General features: G+C 48.5%; 2 protein-coding genes across 2 annotated transcripts; both read left to right on the forward strand.

The window, feature by feature from the left end:
• The first annotated feature begins 5,377 nt into the window (after window positions 1–5,377).
• LOC311524609 (ovomucoid-like) lies at window positions 5,378–9,980 on the forward strand. Its single transcript, XM_084635868.1, has 4 exons — window positions 5,378–5,522; window positions 7,348–7,370; window positions 9,420–9,535; window positions 9,776–9,980. Exons 1-4 carry the CDS (start codon window positions 5,465–5,467, stop codon window positions 9,855–9,857), a joined length of 279 nt encoding a protein of 92 aa, XP_084491994.1. The 5' UTR covers window positions 5,378–5,464; the 3' UTR covers window positions 9,858–9,980.
• Window positions 9,981–18,709: 8,729 nt separating this feature from the next.
• On the forward strand, window positions 18,710–23,080 carry LOC311524608 (ovomucoid-like). The gene is made up of 4 exons (XM_084635867.1): window positions 18,710–18,834; window positions 20,662–20,684; window positions 22,520–22,635; window positions 22,876–23,080. The coding sequence occupies exons 1-4, from the start codon at window positions 18,777–18,779 to the stop codon at window positions 22,955–22,957; spliced, it is 279 nt and encodes a 92-aa protein (XP_084491993.1). The 5' UTR covers window positions 18,710–18,776; the 3' UTR covers window positions 22,958–23,080.
• The last annotated feature ends 3,039 nt before the right edge of the window (window positions 23,081–26,119 follow it).

Raw genomic sequence — 26,119 nt, forward strand, 5'->3', positions numbered from 1 at the left:
TAATTGATGGATGCCATTAACATCTTCCAGCATAACAACACCCCCATCTCAGCTCTGCTCATCATTCCAATGGAGTTTAATATGCTAACTCACTGAATGAGTTATTTGAAAGGAAGAAATGACAAATGATACCAGGTTAGCTGTTTACATATATTTCCATGTGTTTTTCTGTCTGGCCATTTCACAGATCAATGTTACTCCCATTCAAATCTCTTTGGAGCTTTTCTCTCCCTCCCTCCCCCACAACCCTGCAATTTCCATTCAGCTAAGTAGGCAAAGCACGTTCAACGGGCTCCTGAAGTGTGTCTGTTGTTTCTGTGAAGTCTGCTTATTGGGACAGGCTTTGCTCATTCTGTTCTAATGGGGAATTCATCAGGGTCACCACGCTTCCAGCCTCCACAGAAGCTACCAAAGGGGTCTTTTCCAGCTCTGTCTCCTCTGGTGCTGCAGGAAGGGTTGAAGGAATCAGTTGGAGGATGAAGATGAGATGGGGACAGTGAGTGAGCCTCTGGAGAACAGGTGAAGGAACTTCCCACCGTGTTGCACTTCAGATTTGAGTTCTGGGGATCAGCAAAGATACATGGCATAACACTCAGCCATTGTCTCTGCCAGAGACAGCAGGATGTGGCTTCCCCACTTCTGAAGGTGGGAAAAAGAGGAGAAGGAGACCAGGAGCCTTAACCCCTCCCTGCTCCACCTCAGTGTGTTCCTGCTCCTTTGCCTAGCCTATACTCTGAGGCACAGTAGAAATGAAGCCACTGCTAGAAGGAGCATGAGTCAGTGGAGACTCCAGGACGCTATCATCAGACACAGAGGTGTGGGTGGGGTTGCCAGAGGGATGGAAGCATGAGGAGCGGCAAAACACCACACCCATGGAGTTTGGTTTGATTAGCCGGTGTCACACATCTCTCCTTGCCTTTGATGGGAAACTCTAGCAGGGTATTTAATTGAATCTGGTGCCTTTTAAGAGTTGGGGTTTGCCTGTTTTCTTTGAAATATAATTATCACTGCTGGTGGAGCCAAGAATGCTCTTAACCCTTTGCTGAGATGCTCTCCCATGGTAGGGGAACTTTCCCCAAAGTTTATAAAAACTTCACCAGAGCAGCACAGGCCAGGAGAGGAGATGTCATGACAAAAGTGTGCACTGCAGGGGTAGTGCCATGAACTGAGAGATGGGAGCTGTGATAGATGGAGGTGGAACCCCCAGGAAGCCCCTCTCATCCAGATCCCAGACAATCTGTCCACACCATGGAACCCAGACTTTATCTGGACACTGGCTGTCTGACGCAGGGTAAGAGCAGGTAGGGTTTTAGACAGAAGAACCTTATTCAACAGAACTTGAATCTTTCTGTGCCCTTGTCAGCCAGCAGAGAAAGTGGTTAATGCTGGCTCCTTGCATTCTCTGGTGCAGCATGTGAATGCCTTTTAGAGCCATTAAGAAGAGGAATACAACAGTATTTTGTCATACGCCCCTCCTGAAATGTTCTCGTGGGTTCATCTGAACCCAAGGCATAGCGAGGAGAATGGGGAATGGGTGTTGCTAGCCTGGGGATGTTTGTGTTGTGTCCCAGAGGATCTTTGAGCAGGGCAGGGCTGTGAAGAAGGGATGGTTGGGTGTGCTGCATTCTCGGGGGTGCATGGTGCTGGTGCTCGCAATGAGGCCCGTGTCGCTGGGTAGAGGGGTGGGGGGGGGTGTGGTGGTGCTTGCCCTAACCTTCCATTTCCTTATTTTAAAAGTGTGTGTGAGGCACGTTGATGTCTTGACCAGCCTTAGCGGGCACCCAGCTCTGGTTTTATGGATTCATTTATACTGAACAAGGAAACAGCACAAATCTCTTCCGTGTTCTCTGCTAATTTCCAAATGTCCTCAGCAGGAACGACGGAAGCTGAAGGTCTCTGGCTCGGTAAATGAATCCGACTCTGCCCCATTGGCGCTGGGAGTGAAAACCAGGGCAGGACATATCTGGATCGGCTTCCTATGTCTGTCAAAATGTACCCTGAGGGAGTCAAGGCCGGGCATATTTTAATGGGTTTTCCATACACATCAAAACAGACACTGAAATCCAGAGGGCCAGCACATTTTGAGGAACTGCCCATTACCATCAAGCATGTACCGCTCCATTATGTGGCCAGAAGCTGAGATGGCACACAGGTCCATCTTGATGCCATGCACATTTTGACATGATAGTGTCTACAATGGCTTTATGCCAAATACCAATTTGGCCTCTGTGAAGGCATGAAACTTGAGTAGGGGAAGCATCAGCTACACTTGTACTTAACCACAGCTGCCCTCCCTTGCTTCTCTTGGCTGGCAATAAACAAGAGCAGCTCACAAGAACATCTTACAACTTGCTGTACTGATGGAGACACCATTTGTAAAGGAGCTCTCCCAACTATTCCCATATCACCAAGAGACCATCATCTGCAGTCTCCGATGCAAAGCTGCAGGTTAGATGCGGTTTCTAAGAGCCACAAGTTACTCACCATGATGAACTCTTCTTCTTTCGCCTTCTCTTCTGGACACCATCTTGATTTTTTCCTGGAAGAATTGTCTCTGTCTGTCCATCTGTCTAACAAGCCTAGGCATTTGCATCCTGCCCATCACCATGGTATTGGAGTCCATTGGGTCTTGAGCTTCTAGTGGGAGACAAGCAGGAATTCCCTCCCCATTCTCCAAGATGTTATGCCCCATGTGCACAGACACATTGCCGGTACCTCAGCATCTCCTAGGAAGCCCTGCTTCAATTCCAGGAAGGGCATGAAGTTAAGATCTCTCTACAGTTCCCATCCCACCTCTAGGATGGTATGAACACAAACTTTGACACCCAAAGTATCTCTCCTCCCAACTCTGAGGAAAAAGGAAGGGGATAGAAAGAGTACTTGTGCAGTCAAACTATAACATATGGAGAAGAGGAATTACAGGCAAAAGTCACATTCCTCTCCAAAGAATTGCTATTCACTGGGTTGCTGGAGACTGAGAACTCAAGGGGCATCAACACGGAAAGATAGACCATTGTACTGGAAACTGCTAAAAAAAATCTTTGGTCATGTCCTTCCACTTGCACTGGGGGACTTAGATAGCCCCGGCTGGTAAGTCCCAACCTTTAATGGAGCATTCATGCTGCCATGGGGAAGGTGAGCAAGATCAGTTCAAGGAGATACAGTCATTCATATTAGTGTAAGCGGAGTCAGGATGAGCTCCACCCTGACATCTGGTGGTGAGGTGTGGCAAGTTGTGGAAAATAACTTCAGGGTCCGATCTCATTTGCATAGGCACACCCACCCCGCCTAGAATGAGGCCATAGCTGCCCAATGGTCACTTTGGCTGTTGTGGGATCCCCAGTGTCTCTGTTATTGGGGCGGGAAGAATAAATTGTTATTACCCTGATTATGGGAACTGTGCTTGGAACTGTACTGGGCCTTTTGTTACGATGGAGGGACTCACCATCAACTAAGTAGCACTCGCTAGGCAAGGGCCATGGGTTCCAAAACTCTGAATTGAGAGAGGCTTGAGATAGATATTAGTAGCTGGTGGTGTGGGCCCCTTTGTGAGGGCTTGCAACACCAATTGCACCTCTGTCTCTCTCCACTGTGGAATGTCAGAGCTAATTTTGGGTCTATTAAGAGTCTTGCTACAGGTACTGTGTTGTATTCACTTTGGCCTTATGGGGCACCAGCACTAAGGCTCCCACTACTATGAGCGGAAATCACTGAGAGCTGGAATCACTGAGCACTGTGTCAAGTAGTGGGGAGCCGGAAGATCTAGAGAGCAGTGGTGCTGTTCGTGGATAGGCTGGCGGAGCCGTTTGTGAGATGACAGAGCTGTGCAGCGCGGAGCCGTTTGTGAGATGACGGAGCGGAGCCCTGTGGGGCAGTCAGCTTCAGGTCACGTAAGGTGCCCCTTGCCTCTTTCCCCCCGCCCACACAGGCACATTTTTAGCCAGACTGGAGAGTAACACTTTGCAGATGAACTTTTGAACTCTGGGGCTGGACTTTTTGGACTTTGGGTGATTTGTGGATTGCTGGACTCAAGAGACGTTTGGGTTCTGGGACTCAAGAAACCGAGGGAAAGGATGTGGCCCAATTTGCTGGGGTGGGTCTTTGCTCATGGTTTGGTTAATGAACACTAGCTGTGGTGTTTCCCCAATTTAATGCTGATGTCGTTTACCTCATGTTATTAAAGATTCTCTGCTACACTGAGACTCCGTGCTTGCGAGAGGGGAAGTATTGCCTCCTTGAGGCGCCCAGGGGGTGTGTAAGATTTTCCCCGGTCACTGGGTGGGGGCTCGAGCCAGTTTTGCACTTGCTTTGATGAGAGGGAACCCCTGTGCACTGAACCCGGCCCTTGCTGCTATCAACTTGGCCTGGCAGAAGGGTTACATTAGTATGATTGGTTTTATCCTAAATAGCTCTCAGAGCTTCTCGAGGGTGCCCAGCATCATGCAGGGTTGGGCCCTAAGTCAACACTGGGCTAAACCTGTCCCACAAAGTGGCCCAGCAGACTGGAGCACAAGGCTGAGTTGCTGGGTTGCTCAGGAGGTGCAGACCCAAAGGCAACAGCATCTCCCAAAAGCTGGCTGGCTCGAGAGAAGATGCTGATGGGATTTCATCATGTCTGGCTGAGCAGAGAACTGGGCACAGCTCCCAGGCTTCACAAGGAGATGAAGAGTCGGAGCATCACCTGAGTTCTGGCAGTTCAATGGTGCGGCACCATCACAAAGCTGTCTTCAAGATGGATTAGCTGGGCAAAGCAGCATCTCTTCTGTGCACGGGGATCTCCAGGTGCCACAAAATCTCCTGGGTCACCCCATCACTGCAGCTGCCGCAGGGCGCACAACTGGGGGAAGGGGACAGAACCAAGATCCTGGAATCTCACGACACTGGAAACAGCTTCTTGGGGTCACAGGCCATTGGAATGAGTTAGACCTGCCCTTTAGCTCCTCTAAACTAAGCCAGGCACCGGCTCCGGGCAGAATACGTGCAAGATCAGGACAGCAGGACCGTCGCTTATGGTCAGCTTTCCCCCTGCTGCGGAGACCGACTGCAGAGTATGGCCGGAAGAGGGTGGTAACACAGGTGCTTTGGCTCGGTGCCTTTAACGTGCAGCGTGACAAATATGTTCCACACTCACAGTCCTGACAATCAGGAATGTCCAGGTTCGGCTGCCCATGTGCGCCATGGTGAGCACTCAGCCCACATAACTACTCCATTATTCACCAAATCAAGGCTGTGCTTCTCCTCCAACTTATCCTGGAAACTTGTTGTGGAGGAAACATTGTTCACAGCTTGGCATTCCCACTGAGAGCTTTGCTTCCGGTTGCCGGAGTTGTGAGTGAGTATTTCGGGTGAGTCACAATGAAGGTGGGTTCTCCGACACCCTATATATAGTGGGGCTCTGTGTGTGGGGTTTACTGAGGGAGCAGAGCACCAAGAGCCCACTGCAGACCAGACAGCCACGTCCGCCATGAAGATAACAGGGGCCGTTCTGCTCTTCGCTCTGGCACTTTGCTGCTCCTACTCAGGTGAGTCACTTTGGCTGTAGCCTGTGCTGAGCCTTGCCCTATCCCCGAAAGGATGGGGCCAGCCTCACTCTCATCTCTATAGGGGTTCGCACACCCCCACAGTGGCTGATTCTAGGAGCAGCTGGTTTATTTCTGAGATGCCGCTGCACAGCCTGGACATTGAGCAGCAGGCTGATTCCAGGAGCGCTGACCTCCCTGCACGGATCCCAGAGCTCGGAAGGGCTGTTCTCGGGCTTCTCTCTGGGCTGGGATCTCACTGACTCTGCCAGAAACCGAGGCAGCTCAAAAGATTCACAGCCCCTAGAAAACAAACATCCATGGAATCCCCTTTCTTTTGGAATTTCTTCTCATCCACGGTTCTAGTTGTTTTCTGATTATTTTGTTGGGGACAAGGGGGTTGGTTGGCAGTAAAATTCTTGATCTAGTTGTCTACATAATTTTAATTCCTGTCATTGTTTATTATGAAACTCCACAAAGAGGCCATTAGGTAGGGTGACCAGATGTACCAACTTTATAGGGATACTCCCAATATTCGGGGCTTTTTATTATATAGGCGCCTATTTCCCCTCCCCTTCCCCCCAGTTTTTCACAATTTTTATCTACTTACCCTACCATCAGGAGTCAAAAATTCCCACCCTGGATCAGACCAGGCACCCTTCTACCCAAACTCTGTTTCCAACACTAGCCTGTGCCAGTGTATTAAGAGCGATGTACAAGGCCCTCAGCAGTTCTGAGGGAAGCTTCCCACAGGAAAAATTTCTTCTTACCTTGTATTACGTAGGAGTTGCTTTATACCCTGAATTAATCCAGTTCAACGATACTTTATTAGCATGACAAGATCTATGGCATTGCCAAAGTAGAAAGCGGAGGATTTAGATCCTCTCCAAACATTTGGTTTTTTGGGGTTAATTCCCACCTTGTAATGCTGGATGATACCGTTATCCATAGCTCCTTAATACAGATAATCGTCACTTGGGGGGCTGAGTTCTTAGTCAATTGGATAGAGTTTCATTAACAAACAGAGTCAGACCTGTTCAGAATGAAACGTCTCATTAGAATTGGGTAATTGTTGATGTAATTCTGTGCTATGGCTTAACTCTGAAGAGACACTCAAATAATGGAGGTTTCAGAGTAGCAGCCGCGTTAGTCTGTATTCGCAAAAAGAAAAGGGGGACTTGTGGCACCTTAGAGACTAACCAATTTATTTCAGCATAAGCTTTCATGAGCTACAGCTCACTTCATCGGATACGGAGCGAGAGAGAGTCAAAAGCTGCTGAGGTTTTTATGGATGCCCGTGAGATCCTGGATCCTGCAAAATAGCTGATGAGACACAACCGTTAGTGTTCTGGTATTTTTCAGACAGTGTCAATGAACAGACCAGACAGGGTCCGTGACAGAGTGTGCAGTGTTATGGTCACACCATCCAAACGGATGTTAGAGTAAAATGTAAAACTCTCTTTCTGGATGCTTGTAATGTACTACGACATGAAGTTCCTGGAAAAGTAGGAAACTCCCCAGCCTCCCGCAAAGGTGAGGGTGAGATCCTGTAGAGGAGACACCTGTCTAGAGTAGGATCACTCTGGAACGTCCCAAGAATGTTTGCCTCTTCCTTCCTCCATTCCTCCTTTGCGACGTCACTTCAGTTAACACAGGTATACAAGAGCTGACATCCCTAGTGGCACAGCCCCATACCAGAACATTTGAAAAGGCTCTTACCAAAGTAAAGAGAGAGACTTGGTCAGAACTCGGGACATCAATAACCCCAGCACCAGGATGGGCGAGAGAATCTGAAACAGTCTCATTCTGTCTGTATGTTTTGTTCCAGATGCTGCTGGCCAGGCTGGTAAGGTAAGTCGAACTCTCCCTGTTCATTAATAATCACTTTCCCCAGTCTCTGGCTTGTAACATCACAGGGACCATGATCTCTGGGTTAGAAACATGCTAGAACTCATGACTCAAAGCAGAAGCAGAGTCTACCTCATGCCCGAGCCAGGGGAGAGTGAATCTCTGGGGCTGAGAATCCCTGGGTACATCTACACTGGAACAAAAGATCCAGGGCCTGGCCATGGCTGGACCGGCTGAGCTGACATGGGCTCAGGGGGCTTGGGCTGCAGGCCTAAAAATTGCAGTGTAGATGTTCGGGCTCTGGGATCCTCCCACCTCGTGGGCTACCAAAGCTCGGGCTCCAGCCCAAGCCCAAATGTCTACACAGCAATTGTACAGCCCGAGCCCAAGTCAGCTGACCTGAGCTAGCCAGGAGTGTCTCACTGCCGAGTAGACGTAAGCCATGGGGTCAGAGTGATGGATTCCATAGACTATTGTACAGGGCAGTCTGTGATGGGCCTGGGGGAGACATAGGGAGCAACTGAGACAGAACAGAGGAGGTGATGGTATGACAAGAGCATGAGGTTTTTTATTTATGAGCATCTGCTGCCTGTGGAGATGCTCTTTCACTCACATTCTATATGATGTAGGTTCAGAAGCGTCTCTTAGACCAGCCTGTACCCCTACGTTCACCCCTTTAAGAAGACTGTGATAAATTTTGTACAAAGTATGCAGTGTAAGGGATCATTTGAAAACTCATAATGTGCTGAACATTATTGTCCTGTTAAGTCTGTGAGACACCATGGTATGTAAAGTTCTAAGATTCTACTGTATAAGACATGTCCCCAGTCTGGGGAAACAGTCATAAACCAGAGACAAAAGACAAACTAACACCTCAGCCAGGTCTCCACATAATCAAATGGACCATCACGCAGTTAAGGGGCCATTCTTTGGCAGCAAAAAAGCTGTGAGCGAGAAATTTACTTGTTGGCAAAGGAACAGCTGGAGGTTCCCATCCCTACAAACTTTCTGTCGCATGAACCCCAGCTGGAGATGATGCTCAAAGAAGAGGGAAAAATATAAGAATGGGGAACAAACTCCCCAAGTTACTCCTCCCTTTCTCTCTGCCCATGACATCAACAACACCTGAAAGACAAGGAAAGTAACACTGGACTGAGGGAGGGGTCCTGGCGGAAATGACAGCCAGTAAGACTGCTGAAGCATTTGGTGAGAGAGACCTTTTGCTTTGAGTTCACTTAGCTTGATAAGTCAGGCATTAGTGGTGTTTTGCTTTTATTTTCTTGTAGCCAATCCTGACTTTGATGCCTCCTGACTTGTAATCACTTAAAATCTATCTTTCTGTAGTTAAGCATCTTGTTTTATCTAAACCAGTGTGTTTGGATTGAAGTGTTTGGAAAACTCCATTTGTGACAATAGGATTTGTGCATTTCATTTTCTATTAATAAAATGACAGACTTTATAGGAGCTTATATGGTCCAGGAGGGTGCTGGGCAGTACAAGATGCACACTTCCGGGGGAAGTCTGGGACTGGAAATTTGCTGCTCTTCCCCTGCAGTGTAATTCAAGAGTGGCTTGCCAAAGGACTCATACCGTACAGCTCGGAGTAATTTACATGCTGGAAGCTGTGTGTGAGTAGGAACAGGAGTGGTTGCTTTCATAGCAAAGCAGAGTAAAAGGCACCCCAGGTTGGAGGATTGAGGGGACACAGCTGTTCATCAGTCCAGATTGTACCCTGGGTAATGTCAGATTAGCATCTGATGCCTACGGAGATGCCCCTTCGCTCACACACCATGTGATGTGGGTTCAGAAACGTCTCTTACACCAGGGAGATGGGCCCGGCTCCTCCTGGCAGCGAGAGGGGAATTGGGAAGTCAGTTAATCAGAACGTCAGTAGAGACTAGGGACAGGATTAGGTACTGTGAGCTCTGGGGGGCAGGGACTGTCCCTTCCTCTCTATTCAGAGAATGCCCAGCCCCATGGGCGAGTGGGGGCATCGGGGCACTACTGAAATGCAGACAATAACTGTAACAGCAATTCTAATGTTCCTTGTAGGGTTTCTGCAGTGAGTACAAGAAGCCTCCGGAAATGTGCACCTTAGAGTACAACCCGGTCTGTGGCACTGATGGCAAGACATATGGAAACAAATGTGTCTTTTGTGGAGCAGTCTAGTAAGTATCAGAATAAAGGGCCCACTAACAAAAACTAAAATACAATTGTGAGGTAATTCAAGGCCCTGCCTGCGCCCATATCTTTACCTCGTAGAGGCTGGGTCGACTTCCTCAGTGTAATTTTTCCTGTCAGCAAATAAGCTCTGGTGAATTTGACCTCCTGGGGCCTTGACAGATGCTTTGCTCTCTTTGGCCATCAGGTTGCAGCACTGAGTTCTGTGTCTCTCTCTTTCCCTCTAGTGAAAACCTTGGAAGTCTTTGCTTTCAGCATTATGGAGAATGCAAGTCGCACAATGAGGACAAGGAAAGAGAAGACCTTTAGCATTTGGTTCCCATGAGCAGATCCCTGCACGGAGTCACGTTCTCGTCTCATCCATCGGTTCCAGGCCTCTAAGAGCATCGCTGACTCCCCACCTGTCTATGCAATAAAGCAAACTCAGCAGAATTTGTGACCTCTGTGGGGTTTTTTCCCCCTTTCCAAGGAGGGACTCTGCTCTCCCGTGTCTCACACAAGCTCCCCCCAGCTTACAGATCAGAGTTAATGAGAACACAAAGTGCAGTAACCAGTCACAGGCTTTAAGGGAGCCACAGACTGGCAAGTATTATATCTCCTCCTGCCATGGCTTTTCCTACAGGATAAATCGATACACAAACCCCGGACACGTTCCCTGTGTCTGACTCCCTTCCAGGCCTGAGTATTCTCCATGGACCACAACAAGATACCGTGAGCAAAGCCCACGTAAAAGGCCTTGACCTGGGAAAACAGCAAGGGATGGGAGGATACAGGATCCCCAACCCAGACATAGGGCCCAGGGGGCTACTTGTCGGGGTGGGAGGTGTAAAGGGCTTGTGGGCATGTGGATCCATGCTGTGTGTCACACCCTACACACCAACAAACCCTTGATCCTTCCGATACTGCCCCCCCAGAGACCCACGAGCTGCCCAGCCTGTCCATCTCCTCCATGGCACACAGGGGATTGCAGAGTCCATCTGACTGGGGTCTGAGCTGCGCTGATGCCCTATGCAGCAGACCAACAACCTGCCATATTTGGTTCTTCACGTGCATGGAAGCTGCCTCACTTCTGGGCTGCGCTGGGGGAGCCTGACAGATCTCTGACTGTGCTGATACTTGCTGTAAGTCAGCACCGCATCCCAGTGACTCATAGAATCATAGAATCATAGAATATCAAATTTGGAAGGGACCTCAGGAAGTCATCTAGTCCAACCCCCTGCTCAAAGCAGGACCTAGCCCCAATTAAATCATCCCAGCCAGGGCTTTGTCAAGCCTGACCTTAAAAACTTCTAAGGAAGGAGATTCCACCACCTCCCTAGGTAACCCATTCCAGTGTTTCACCACCCTCCCAGTGAAAAAGTTTTTCCTAATATCCAACCTAAATCTCCCCCACTGCAACTTGAGAGCATTCCTCCTTGTTCTGTCATCTGCTACCATTGAGAACACTCTAGAGCCATCCTCTTTGGATCCCCCTTTCAGGTACTTGAAAGCAACTATCAAATCCCACCTCATTCTTCTCTTCCGTAAACTAAACATCCCCAGTTCCCTCAGCCTCTCCTCATAAGTCATGCGTTCCAGTCCCCTCATCATTTCTGTTGCCCTGTGCTGGACTCTTTCCAATTTTTCCATGTCCTTCTTGTAGTGTGGGACCCAAAACTGGACACAGTACTCCAGATGAGGCCTCACCAATGTCGAATAGAGGGGAACGATCACGTCCCTCGATCTGCTCGCTATGCCCCTACGTACACATCCCAAAATGCCATTGGCCTTCTTGGCAACAAGGGCACACTGTTGACTCATATCCAGTTTCTCATCCACTGTAACCCCTAGGTCCTTTTCTGCAGAACTGCTGCCTAGCCATCCGGTCCCTAGTCTGTAGCGGTGCATGGGATTCTTTCGTCCTAAGTGCAGGACTCTGCACTTGTCCTTCTTGAACCTCATCAGATTTCTTTTGGCCCAATCCTCCAATTTGTCTACGTCCCTCTGTATCCTATGCCTACCTGCCACCGTATCTACCTCTCCTCCCAGTTTAGAGTCATCTGCAAACTTGCTGAGGGTGCAATCCACACCATCCTCCAGATCATTTATGAAGATATTGAACAAAACCGGCCCCAGGACCAACCCTTGGAGCACTCCACTTGATACCGGCTGCCAACTAGACATGGAGCCATTGATCACTACCCGTTGAGCCCGCCAATCTAGCCAGCTTTCTATCCCCCTTATAGTCCATTCATCCAGTCCATACTTCTTTAACTTGCTGGCAAGAATAGTGTGGGAGACAGTGTCAAAAGCTTTGCTAAAGTCAAGGAACAACACGTCCACTGCTTTCCCCTCATCCACAGAGCCAGGTATCTCGTCATAGAAGGCCATTAGATTAGTCAGGCATGACTTGCCCTTGGTGAATCCATGCTGACTGTTCCTGATCACTTTCCTCTCCTCTAAGTGCTCCAGAATTGATTCCTTGAGGACCTGCTCCATGATTTTTCCAGGGACTGAGGTGAGGCTGACTGGCCTGTAGTTCCCAGGATCCTCCTTCTTCCCTTTTTTAAAGATGGGCATTACATTAGCAAGGGATGGGAGGATACAGGATCCCCAACCCAGACATAGGGCCCAGGGGGCTACTTGTCGGGGTAGGAAGTGTAAAGGGCTTGTGAGCATGTGGATCCATTCTGTGCGTCACACCCTACACACCAACAAACCCTTGATCCTTCCGATACTGCCCCCCCCAGAGACCCACGAGCTGCCCAGCCTGTCCGTCTCCTCCATGGCACCCAGGGGATTGCAGAGTCCCTCTGACTGGAGTCTGAGCTGCGCTGTGCAGCAGACCAACATCCTTCCACATTTGGTTCTTCACGTGCATGGAAGCTGCCTCACTTCTGGGCTGCCCTGGGGGACTCCCAGTGACTCATGAGAGTCTGGGGGCAGGGAGACGTCAGAGACAAAGAACGGGGAGGTTGGTATAAAGAGGCAGCCCGAAATGACTCTTGGGAAAGGGGGAGTCTATACAGGAAGGATGGGATCCACCTAAACCAGACTGGAACCAGATTGCTGCCACTTAAAATTAAAACGGTCGTTGAGCAGTTTTAAAACTAAGGGCTGGGGGAAAGCCGAGAGGTGCGGAGGAACACATGGTTGGGACAGAGACGTCCCTTAGGGCAGGATCTACTAATGGAGATTGGCTATGTCCTATTAAGGAGGAGAGGATGGAAGATGATAAAGTACAGGTAGGATCTGATGAGAAACAGTCAAATGAAAAAAAGTCTCATTTAATTACGTCATGCAACGGGAGACAGCTAAAAAGCGACATATTTTAAAAGTGCTTCTATACCAATAATAAGCTGGGTGAACTAGAGCGCCTCATATTAAATGAGGATATTGATATAACGGGCATCACAGAAACCTGGTGGAATGAGGATAATCACTGGGACACAGTAATACCAGGGTACAAAATACATCGGAAGGACAGAACAGGTCATGCTGGTGGGGGAGTGGCACTGTATGTGAAAGAAATCAAATGAATCCAATGAAGTAAAAATCTTAAATGAACCAAACTGTGCCATAGAATCTCTCTGGCTAGTAATTCCATGCTCGAATAATAAGAATATACCAGTAGGGATATATTACCGACCACCTGACCAGGATGGTGATAGTGACTGGGAAATACTCAGGGAGATTAGAGAGGCTATTAAAATAAAAAACTCAATAATAATCGAGGATTTCAACTATCCCATATTGACTGGGTTCATGTCACCTCGGGACGGGATGCAGAGAGAAAGTTTCTTGACACCTTAAATGACGGCTTCTTGGAGCAGCTACTCCTGGAACCCACAAGAGGAGAGGTAATTCTTGATTTAGTTCTAAGTGGAGCACAGGATCAGGTCCAAGAGGTGACTATGGCTGGACCGCTTGGTAGTAGTGACCATAATATACTTAAATTTAACATCCCTGTAGCGGGGAAAACACCACAGCAGCCCAACACTGTAGCATTTAGTTTCAGAAAGGGGAACGACACAAAAACGAGGAGGTTAGTTAAACAGAAATTAAAGGGTACAGCACCAAAAGTAAAATCCCTGCAAGCTGCATGGAAACTTTTTAAAGACACCATAATAGAGGCTCAACTTAAATGTCTACCCCAAATTAAAAAACAAAGTAAGAGAACCGAAAAAGAGCCGCCATGGCGAAACAACAAAGTAAGAGAAGCAGTGAGAGGCAAAAGAGGCATCCTACGAAGAGTGGAAATTAAATCCTAGTGAGGAAAATAGAAAGGAGCATGAACTCTGGCAAATGAAGTATAAAAATACAATTAGGAAGGCCAAAATAGAATTTGAGGAACAGCTAGCCAAAGACTCAAAAAGTAATAGCAAACATTTTTTTAATGACATCAGAAGCAGGAAGCCTGCTAAACAACCAGTGGGGAACTGAACGATCAAGGTGCTAAAGGAGCACTCAAGGACGATAAGGCCATAAAGGAGAAACTAAACAAATTCTTTGCATCAGCCTTCACGGCTGAGGATTTGAGGGAGATTCCTAAACCTGAGCCACTCTTTTTAGGTGACAAATCTGAGGAACTGTCCCAGACTGAGGTGTCATCAGAGGAGGTTTTGGAACAAATTGATAAATTAAAGAGTAATCACTCACCAGGACCAGGTGGGATTCACCAAGAGTTTTGAAGGAACTCAAATGTGAAATTGCAGGACTACTAACTGTAGTCTCTAACCCATCATGTCAATCAGCTTCTGTGCCAAATGGCTGGAGGTTAGTTAATGTGGGGCCAATTTTTTAAAAGGGCTCCAGAGGTGACCCTGGCAATTACAGGCCAGTAAGCCTGACTTCAGTACCTGGCAAACTGGTTGAAACTATAGTAAAGAACAAAATTGTCAGACACAGAGATGAACATAATTTCTTGGGAAGAGTCAACATAGTTTTTTAAAGGGAAATCATGCCTCACCAATCTACTAGAACTCTTTGAGGGGGTCAACAAGCATTTGGACAAGGGGGATCCAGTGGATATAGTGTACTTAGATTGTCAGAAAACCTTTGACAAGGTCCCTCACCAAAGGCTATTAAGCAAAGTAAGCAGTCATGGGATAAGAGAGAAGGTTCTCTCATGGATTGGTAACTGGTTAAAAGATAGGAAACAAAGGGTAGGAGTAAATAGTCAGTTTTCAGAATGGAGAGAGGTGAACAGTGGTGTCCCCCAGGGGTCTGTACTGGGGCCAGTCCTATTCAACATGTTCATAAATGATCTGGAAAACGGGATAAACAGTGAAGTGGCAAAATTTGCAGATGATACAAAAACTACTCAAGATAGTTAAATCCCAGGCAGACTGTGAAGAGCTACAAAAGAATCTCACAAAACTGGGTGACTTGGCAACAAAATGGCAGATGAAATTCAACGTTGATAAATGCAAAGCAATGCACATTGGAAAACATCATCCCCGCTATACATATAAAACGATGGGTCTCAATTAGCTGTTACCACTCAAGAAAGAGAGCTTGGAGTCATTGTGGAGAGTTCTCTGAAAACATCCACTCAGTGTGCAGTGGCCGTCAAAACAGCAAACAGAAGGTTGGGAATCATTAGGAAAGGGATAGATAATAAGAGAGAAAATACCATGTTGCCTCTACATATATCCATGGTGCACCCACATCTTGAATACTGCGTGCAGATGTGGTCACCCCATCTCAAAAAAGATATATTGGACTTGGAAAAGGTTCAGAAAAGGGCAACAAAAATTATTAGGGGTATGGAGCGTCTGCCATATGAGGAGGGATTAATGAGACTGGAACTTTTCAGCTTGGAAAAAAGACAACTAAGGGGGGATATGATAGAGGTCTATAAAATCAAAACTGGCGTGGAGAAAGTAAATAAGGAAGTGTTATATACTCCTTCTCATAACACAAGAACTAGGGGTCACCAAATGAAATTAATAGGCAGCAGGTTTAAAACAAACAAAAGGAAGTATTTTTTCACACAAGACACAGTCAACCTGTGGAACTCCTTGCCAGAGAATGTTGTGAAGGCCAAGACGATAACAAGGTTCAAAAAAGAATGAGATAAATTCATGGAAGATAGGTCCTGGAGGATAGGAGGATGTACAGAGATGGTGTCCCTAGCCTGTGTTTGCCAGAAGCTGGGAAATGGTGACAGGGAGTGGATCACTTGATGATTCCCTGTTCTGTTCATTCCCTCTGGGGCACCTGGCATTGGCCACTGTTGGCAGACAGAATACTGGGCTAGATGGACCTTTGGTCTGACCAGTGTGCCTGTTCTTATGCTCTCATGACTCAGGGACCCGGTTTTGATTCTCAGACTGAGATGTTTCAGAGTAACAGCCGTGTTAGTCTGTATTCGCAAAAAGAAAAGGAGGACTTGTGGCACCTTAGAGACTAACCAATTTATTTGAGCATGAGCTTTCGTGAGCTACAGCTCACTTCATCGGATGCATACTGTGGAAACTGCAGAAGACATTATGTACACAGAGACCATGAAACAATACCTCCTCCCACCCCACTCTCCTGCTGGTAATAGCAGGAGATTGTTTCATGGTCTCTGTGTATATAATGTCTTCTGCAGTTTCCACAGAAGCAGGGCCTGGTGCACCCAGACAGTTACCCAGTTCCCAGCTGCTCCTGCATTTGGGAGCAGAGAAGGGAACATCCCACCGCTTCCCCCGCAGCAGCACTGGGGCCATGTGGTGTCCCACTGTGCCATAGCCCACAGCGACCCCGCACCCCTCCCGATCCCCACTGCAGAGACCTGTACGCTGAACCCAGCCACGATCTCCGTGGTGCACAAGGGGCGGAGGGGTCCCGCCGCGTGGGGTCTGTGCTGCCTTCCTGCCCCATGCAGCATAGCCACCGCTTGTCCCGCTCCTCTGGATCCCAGCAGACCTCTCTGCTGCCTTCGTTCGGGGCTGCCCCGAGGGAGCTCTGCCTGTGCCCATTAACATATGGACACGGGGCTACTGGCTGCACGCTGGTGCCACGTGGCCACTTCCCCTCCCTCCTGGCCCAGATCGAATTTCCCAGCTGCTCTTACCAACAGACTGGCAGGGGCTTGAATGGTAAAGGGGCTGGCAGTGCGCGAGGGACAGGGCGCACGGACCCTGGAGTATGCTGGTTTCTGGTGCTGGACAGCAAAGATGAATGTGACGGGGACGCAAGGTGGCGGTTCTCAGCAACCTGCAGAGCCCCGGACGCACCTGAAGTAACTAATCTGCCTTCCTCTGCAGGTGCGTCAAGATTTACAAAGGCTTACGCTGAATTCACCCATGTATGTCAGGGCAGTTTAACCTTTCCCCATGATATTTATTGCAGTCCCCAAAGAGTATTTGATACAGACACATTCTTGCCCTACTTACGAGCATCCGGTAATGTGGGATTGTTAACATTAGGGTTGGTGAACTGCTCTTCTTCATGCCAACACCTGTGCTCATGTGACAATAACGAGTGTCTTTCATAAGAAAAGCATTTGTTATGTGTTAGTTGGCACACACAATCCTCCTTTTGCAAAAGTTTCAACCAACGAATCAGGGGGCACCAAATGTCCGTTTGGCTTAGATGACCAGCCAGACGTGATGAATTAGGAATCGGGAATGACCAATCACTATATTGGTTTGTAGCGTCAGTGACCATTTCGACAGGGATTTCATAATCCAAGTGGAGAGAGAACCAACCTCTTGTCTACATATATGAGATCTCCTCCCTTGGGCTACACTGAGAGATCATCTGCAGAGCTCAGCGCTAACAGACTCCAGCAGACCCACGAACCACTTCTACCCTGAAGACAGCAGCTGTCGTTGTGTTCCTTGCTCTGGGGCTCCTCTCCAGCTTTCAGGGTGAATAACTTTTGCTGCAGCCTGTACGGAGCTCTGTGTCTGACCCTCTAACCTTCTGCACGGGCTCGACTATTAAAAAGCATCTCAGCACCAGCTACGGACGTTTGGGTGTCAGGATTAAGCCAGGGAAGTGGCTCATGGCAGAAACAGCATTTTCCTTTGGGAAGATGTTACTGAGGAGCCATTATGGGCTTTTAACCAAACTCCAGTCTGGGAACTACAAACAATCGCACCTGCAATTAATTGTAGGCCCAGTGATGCTATTCGGGGGTTGGACTAGTTGACCTCCTGAGGTCTCTTCCAACCCTAATTTTCTATGATTCTATGATTTCAGGTCAGACTGTGGGTGCATTACTCTCCATGTTTCTATTTGTCACAGCAATTGGATGAGGGTGCAGGACTCCTTCCCATGGCCCAGTTGCTGGTTAGCAATCTGCTTCCGTTGTCCTAGGCAGAGATGACTGTTTTTAGCTGGTTTCTCTCTGACATTGTGTCCTTTGTGTCTGTGTTTTGTTCCAGATGCTGCCGGCCAGGGTCATCGGGTGAGTCGAACTCTCACTGTGAATGAATTGTCACTTGCCCCAATCTCTGGTATGTAGCATCATGGAGACCAGGACCTCCGGGTTAGAAACACGCTGGAACTCATGAGGCAATGTGGGAGCAGACTGTACCCCAGGCCCTAATGAGGGGAGAGCGAATCCCTGTGGTCAGGCTGATGGATTCCATGTACGATTGGACAGGACACCATCTGTGATGGGCCTGTGGGAGGCACCGGGAGCAACTCAGAGATGGAACGAGAGAGGGGATGGTATCACAAGAACACGAGGTTCTTTATATTTGAGTTAGACCTGCCCTCTAGCTCCTCTAAACTAAGCCAGGCACCGGCTCCGGGCAGAATACGTGCAAGATCAGGACAGCAGGACCGTCGCTTATGGTCAGCTTTCCCCCTGCTGCGGGGACCGACTGCAGAGTCTGGCCGGAAGAGGGTGGTAACACAGGTGCTTTGGCTCGGTGCCTTTAACGTGCAGCGTGACGAATATGTTCCACACTCACAGTCCTGACAATCAGGAATGTCCAGGTTCGGCTGCCCATGTGCGCCATGATGAGCACTCAGCGCACATAACTACTCCATTATTCACCAAATCAAGGGTGTGACTTTTCCTCCAACTTATCCTGGAAACTTGTTGTGGAGGAAACATTGTTCACAGCTTGGCATTCCCACTAAGAGCTTTGCTTCCGGTTGCCGGAGTTGTGAGTGAGTATTTCGGGTGAGTCACAATGAAGGTGGGTTCTCCGACACCCTATATATAGTGGGGCTCTGTGTGGGGGATTTACTGAGGGAGCAGAGCACCAAGAGCCCACTGCAGACCAGACAGCCACGTCCGCCATGAAGATAACAGGGGCCGTTCTGCTCTTCGCTCTGGCACTTTGCTGCTTCTACTCAGGTGAGTCACTTTGGCTGTAGCCTGTGCTGAACCTTGCCCTATCCCCGAAAAGATGGGGCCAGCCTCACTCTCATCCCTAAAGGGGTTCGCACACCCCCACAGTGGCTGATTCCAGGAGCAGCTGGTTTATTTCTGAGATGCCGCTGCACAGCCTGGACATTGAGCAGCAGGCTGATTCCAGGAGCGCTGACCTCCCTGCACGGATCCCAGAGCTCGGAAGGGCTGTTCCCGGGCTTCTCTATGGACTGGGATCTCACTGACTCTGCCAGAAACCGAGGCAGCTCAAAAGATTCACAGCCCCTAGAAAACAAACATCCATGGAATCCCCTTTCTTTTGGAATTTCTTCTCATCCACGGTTCTAGTTGTTTTCTGATTATTTTGTTGGGGACAAGGGGGTTGGTTGGCAGTAAAATTCTTGATCTAGTTGCCTACATAATTTTAATTCCTGTCATTGTTTATTAAGAAACTCCACAAAGAGGCCATTAGGTAGGGTGACCAGATGTATCGACTTTATAGGGACACTCCCAATATTGGGGGCTTTTTCTTATATAGGTGCCTATTTCCCCTCCCCTTCCCCCCAGTTTTTCACAATTTTTATCTACTTACCCTACCATCAGGAGTCAAAAATTCCCACCCTGGATCAGACCAGGCACCCTTCTACCCAATCTCTGTTTCCAACACTAGCCTGTGTCAGTGTATTTAGAGCGATGTACAAGGCCCTCAGCAGTTCTGAGGGAAGCTTCCCACAGGAAAAATTTCTTCTTACCTTGTATTACGTAGGAGTTGCTTTATGCCCTGAATTAATCCAGTTCAACGATACTTTATTAGCATGACAAGATCTATGGCATTGCCAAAGTAGAAAGCGGAGGATTTAGATCCTCTCCAAACATTTGCTTTGTTGGGGTTAAATCCCTACCTTGTAATGCTGGATGATCCCGTTATCCATAGCTCCTTAATACAGATAATCGTCACTTGGGGGGCTGAGATCTTAGTCAATTGGATAGAGTTTCATTAACAAACAGAGTCAGACCTGTTCAGAATGAAACGTCCCATTAGAATTGAGTAATTGTTGATGTAATTCTGTGCTATGGCTTAACTCTGAAGAGACACTTAAATAATGATGGTTTCAGAGCAGCAGCCGTGTTAATCTGTATTCGCAAAAAGAACAGGAGGACTTGTGGCACCTTAGAGACTAACCAATTTATTTGAGCATAAGCTTTCGTGAGCTACAGCTCACTTCATCGGATACGGAGCGAGAGAGAGTCAAAAGCTGCTGAGGTTTTTATGGATGCCCGTGAGATCCTGGATCCTGCAAAATAGCTGCTGAGACACAACCGTTAGTGGTCTGGTATTTTTCAGACAGTGTCAATGAACGGACCAGACAGGGTCCATGGCAGAGTGTGCAGTGTTATGGTCACACCATCCAAACGGATGTTAGAGTAAAATGTAAAACTCTCTTTCTGGATGCTTGTAATGTACTACGACATGAAGTTCCTGGAAAAGTAGGAAACTCCCCAGCCTCCCCCAAAGGTGAGGGTGAGATCCTGTAGAGGAGACACCTGTCTAGAGTAGGATCACTCTGGAACGTCCCAAGAATGTTTGCCTCTTCCTTCCTCCGTTCCTCCTTTGCGAAGTCAATTCAGTTAACACAGGTATACAAGAACTGACATCCCTAGTCGCACAACCCCATACCAGAACATTTGAAAAGGCTCTGTACCAAAGTAAAGAGAGAGACTTGGTCAGAACTCAGGACATCAATAACCCCAGCACCAGGATGGGCGAGAGAATCTGAAACAGTCTCATTCTGTCTGTATGTTTTGTTCCAGATGCTGCTGGCCAGGCTGGTAAGGTAAGTCGAACTCTCCCTGTTCATTAATAATCACTTTCCCCAGTCTCTGTCTTGTAACATCACAGGGACCATGATCTCTGGGTTAGAAACATGCTAGAACTCATGACTCAAAGCAGAAGCAGAGTCTACCTCGTGCCCGAGCCAGGGGAGAGTGAATCTCTGGGGCTGAGAATCCCTGGGTACATCTACACTGGAACAAAAGATCCAGGGCCTGGCCATGGCTGGACCGGCTGAGCTGACATGGGCTCAGGGGGCTTGGGCTGCAGGCCTAAAAATTGCGGTGTAGATGTTCGGGCTCTGGGATCCTCCCGCCTCGTGGGGTACCAAAGCTCGGGCTCCAGCCCAAGCCCAAATGTCTACACAGCAATTGTACAGCCCGAGCCTAAGTCAGCTGACCTGAGCTAGCCAGGAGTGTCTCACTGCCGAGTAGACGTAAGCCATGGGGTCAGAGTGATGGATTCCATAGACTATTGTACAGGGCAGTCTGTGATGGGCCTGGGGGAGACACAGGGAGCAACTGAGACAGAACAGAGGAAGTGACGGTATGACAAGAGCATGAGGTTTTTTATTTATGAGCATCTGCTGCCTGTGGAGATGCTCTTTCACTCACATTCTATATGATGTTGGTTCAGAAGCGTCTCTTAGACCTTCTGTATCCCTACGTTCACCCCTTTAAGAAGACTGTGATAAATTTTGTACAAAGTATGCAGTGTAAGGGATCATTTGAAAACTCATAATGTGCTGAACATTATTGTCCTGTTAAGTCTGTGAGACACCATGGTATGTAAAGTTATAAGATTCTACTGTATAAGACATGTCCCCAGTCTGGGGAAACAGTCATAAGCCAGAGACAAAAGACAAACTCAAAAGACAAACCCTTTCTCTCTGCCCATGACATCAACAACACCTGAAAGACAAGGAAAGTAACAGTGGACTGAGGGAGGGGTCCTGGTGGAAATGACAGCCAGTAAGACTGCTGAAGCATTTGGTGAGAGAGACCTTTTGCTTTGAATTCACTTAGCTTGATAAGTCAGGCATTAGTGGTGTTTTGCTTTTATTTTCTTGTAGCCAATCCTGACTTTGATGCCTCCTGACTTGTAATCACTTAAAATCTATCTTTCTGTAGTTAAGCATCTTGTTTTATCTAAACCAGTGTGTTTGGATTGAAGTGTTTGGAAAACTCCATTTGCGACAATAGGATTTGTGCATTTCATTTTCTATTAATAAAATGACAGACTTTATAGGAGCTTATATGGTCCAGGAGGGTGCTGGGCAGTACAAGATGCACACTTCTGGGGGAAACTCTGGGACTGGAAATTTGCTGCTCTTCCCCTGTAGTGTAATTCAAGAGTGGCTTGCCAAAGGACTCATACCGTACAGCTCGGAGTAATTTACATGCTGGAAGCTGTGTGTGAGTAGGAACAGGAGTGGTTGCTTTCATAGCAAAGCAGAGTAAAAGGCACCCCAGGTTGGAGGATTGAGGGGACACAGCTGTTCATCAGTCCAGATTGTACCCTGGGTAATGTCAGATTAGCATCTGATGCCTACGGAGATGCCCCTTCGCTCACACACCATGTGATGTGGGTTCAGAAACGTCTCTTACACCAGGGAGAAGGGCCCGGCTCCTCCTGGCAGCGAGAGGGGAATTGGGAAGTCAGTTAATCAGAACATCAGTAGAGACTAGGGACAGGATTAGGTACTGGGAGCTCTGGGGGCCAGGGATTGTCCCTTCCTCTCTATTCAGAGAATGCCCAGCCCCATGGGCGAGTGGGGGCATCGGGGCACTACTGAAATGCAGACAATTACTGTAATAGCAATACTAATGTTCCTTGTAGGGTTTCTGCAGTGAGTACAAGAAGCCTCCGGAAATGTGCACCTTAGAGTACAACCCGGTCTGTGGCACTGATGGCAAGACATATGGAAACAAATGTGTCTTTTGTGGAGCAGTCTAGTAAGTATCAGAGTAAAGGGCCCACTAACAAAAACTAAAATACAATTGTGAGGTAATTCAAGGCCCTGCCTGCACCCATATCTTTACCTCGTAGAGGCTGGGTCGACTTCCTCAGTGTAATTTTTCCTGTCAGCAAATAAGCTCTGGTGAATTTGACCTCCTGGGGCCTTGACAGATGCTTTGCTCTCTTTGGCCATCAGGTTGCAGCACTGAGTTCTGTGTCTCTCTCTTTCCCTCTAGTGAAAACCTTGGAAGTCTTTGCTTTCAGCATTATGGAGAATGCAAGTCGCACAATGAGGACAAGGAAAGAGAAGACCTTTAGCATTTGGTTCCCATGAGCAGATCCCTGCAAGAAGTCACGTTCTCGTCTCATCCATCGGTTCCAGGCCTCTAAGAGCATCGCTGACTCCCCACCTGTCTATGCAATAAAGCAAACTCAGCAGAATTTGTGACCTCTGTGGGGTTTTTTCCCCCTTTCCAAGGAGGGACTCTGCTCTCCCGTGTCTCACACAAGCTCTCCCCAGCTTACAGACCAGAGTTAATGAGAACACAAAGTGCAGTAAACAGTCACAGGCTTTAAGGGAGCCACAGACTGGCAAGTATTATATCTCCTCCTGCCATGGCTTTTCCTACAAGATAAATCAATACACAAACCCCGAACACGTTCCCTGTGTCTGACTCCCTTCCAGGCCTGAGTGCTCTCCATGGACCACAACATGAGACCGTGAGCAAAGCCCACGTAAAAGGCCTTGACCTGGGAGAACAGCAAGGGATGGGAGGATACAGGATCCCCAACCCAGACATAGGGCCCAGGGGGCTACTTGTCGGGGTGGGAGGTGTAAAGGTCTTGTGAGCATGTGGATCCATGCTGTGCGTCACACCCTACACACCAACAAACCCTTGATCCTTCCGATACTGCCCCCCCAGAGACCCACGAGCTGCCCAGCCTGTCTGTCTCCTCCATGGCGCGCAGGGGATTGCAGAGTCCCTCTGACTGAGGTCTGAGCTGCGCTGATGCCCTGTGCAGCAGACCAACAACCTTCCACATTTGGTTCTTCACGTGCATGGAAGCTGCCTCACTTCTGGGCTGCCCTGGGGGAGCCTGACAGATCTCTGACCGTGCTGATACTTGCTGTAAGCCAGCGCCGCATCCCAGTGACTCATAGAATCATAGAATCATAGAATATCAAAATTGGAAGGGACCTCAGGAAGTCATCTAGTCCAACCCCCTGCTCAAAGCAGGACCAAGCCCCAATTAAATCATCCCAGCCAGGGCTTTGTCAAGCCTGACCTTAAAAACTTCTAAGGAAGGAGATTCCACCACCTCCTTAGGTAACCCATTCCAGTGTTTCACCACCCTCCCAGTGAAAAAGTTTTTCCTAATATCCAACCTAAATCTCCCCCACTGCAACTTGAGAGCATTCCTCCTTGCTCTGTCATCTGCTACCATTGAGAACACTCTAGAGCCATCCTCTTTGGATCCCCCTTTCAGGTACTTGAAAGCAGCTATCAAATCCCCCCTCATTCTTCTCTTCCGTAGACTAAACATCCCCAGTTCCCTCAGCCTCTCCTCATAAGTCATGCGTTCCAGTCCCCTCATCATTTCTGTTGCCCTGTGCTGGACTCTTTCCAATTTTTCCATGTCCTTCTTGTAGTGTGGGACCCAAAACTGGACACAGTACTCCAGATGAGGCCTCACCAATGTCGAATAGAGGGGAACGATCACGTCCCTCGATCTGCTCGCTATGCCCCTACGTACACATCCCAAAATGCCATTGGCCTTCTTGGCAACAAGGGCACACTGTTGACTCATATCCAGTTTCTCATCCACTGTAACCCTTAGGTCCTTTTCCGCAGAACTGCTGCCTAGCCATTCGGTCCCTAGTCTGTAGCGGTGCATGGGATTCTTTCGTCCTAAGTGCAGGACTCTGCACTTGTCCTTCTTGAACCTCATCAGATTTCTTTTGGCCCAATCCTCCAATTTGTCTACGTCCCTCTGTATCCTATCCCTACCTGCCACCGTATCTACTTCTCCTCCCAGTTTAGAGTCATCTGCAAACTTGCTGAGGGTGCAATCCACACCATCCTCCAGATCATTTATGAAGATATTGAACAAAACCGGCCCCAGGACCAACCCTTGGAGCACTCCACTTGATACCGGCTGCCAACTAGACATGGAGCCATTGATCACTACCCGTTGAGCCCGACAATCTAGTCAGCTTTCTATCCCCCTTATAGTCCATTCATCCAGCCCATATTACTTTAACTTGCTGGCAAGAATACTGTGGGAGACAGTGTCAAAAGCTTTGCTAAAGTCAAGGAACAACACGTCCACTGCTTTCCCCTCATCCACAGAGCCAGGTATCTCGTCATAGAAGGCCATTAGATTAGTCAGGCATGACTTGCCCTTGGTGAATCCATGCTGACTGTTCCTGATCACTTTCCTCTCCTCTAAGTGCTCCAGAATTGATTCCTTGAGGACCTGCTCCATGATTTTTCCAGGGACTGAGGTGAGGCTGACTGGCCTGTAGTTCCCAGGATCCTCCTTCTTCCCTTTTTTAAAGATGGGCATTACATTAGCCTTTTTCCAGTCCTCCGGGACTTCCCCCAATCGCCATGAGTTTTCAAAGATAATGGCCAATGGCTCTGCAATCACATCCGCCAACTCCTTTAGCACTCTCGGATGCAGCGCATCTGGCCCCATGGACTTGTGCTCATCCAGCTTTTCTAAATAGTCCCGAACCACTTCTTTCTGCACAGAGGGCTGGTCACCTCCTCCCCATGCTGTGTTGCCCAGCGCAGCAGTCTGGGAGCTGACCTTGTTAGTGAAGACAGAGGCAAAAAAAGCATTGAGTACATTAGCTTTTTCCACATCCTCTGTCACCAGGGGATCTTGCCCATCACTTCCCTGAGGGAGTCAAAGTCTGCTTTTCTGAAGTCCAGGGTCCGTATTCTGCTGCTGTCCTTTCTTCCTTGTGTCAGGATCCTGAACTCGGGAGAGTCTGGGGGCAGGGAGACGTCGGAGACAAAGAATGGGGAGGTTGGTAGCCCAGGGGGCTACTTGTCGGGGTGGGAGGTGTAAAGGGCGTGTGGGCATGTGGATCCATGCTGTGCGTCACACCCTACACACCAACAAACCCTTGATCCTTCCGATACTACCCCCCCAGAGACCCACACGCTGCCCAGCCTGTCCGTCTCCTCCATGGCGCGCAGGGGACTGCAGAGTCCCTCTGACTGGGGTCTGAGCTGCGCTGTGCAGCAGACCAACAACCTGCCACATTTGGTTCTTCACGTGCATGGAAGCTGCCTCACTTCTGGGCTGCCCTGGGGGACTCCCAGTGACTCGGGAGAGTCTGGGGGCAGGGAGACATCGGAGACAAAGAACGGGGAGGTTTGTATAAAGTGGCAGCCCGAAATGACTCTTGGGAAAGGGGGAGTCTATACAGGAAGGATGGGCTCCACCTAAACCAGATTGGAACCAGAT

This window comes from Lepidochelys olivacea (genome assembly GCF_965140295.1).
Source record: "Lepidochelys olivacea isolate rLepOli2 genome assembly, chromosome: 8".
In the NCBI taxonomy this organism is placed as follows: Eukaryota; Metazoa; Chordata; order Testudines; family Cheloniidae; genus Lepidochelys; species Lepidochelys olivacea.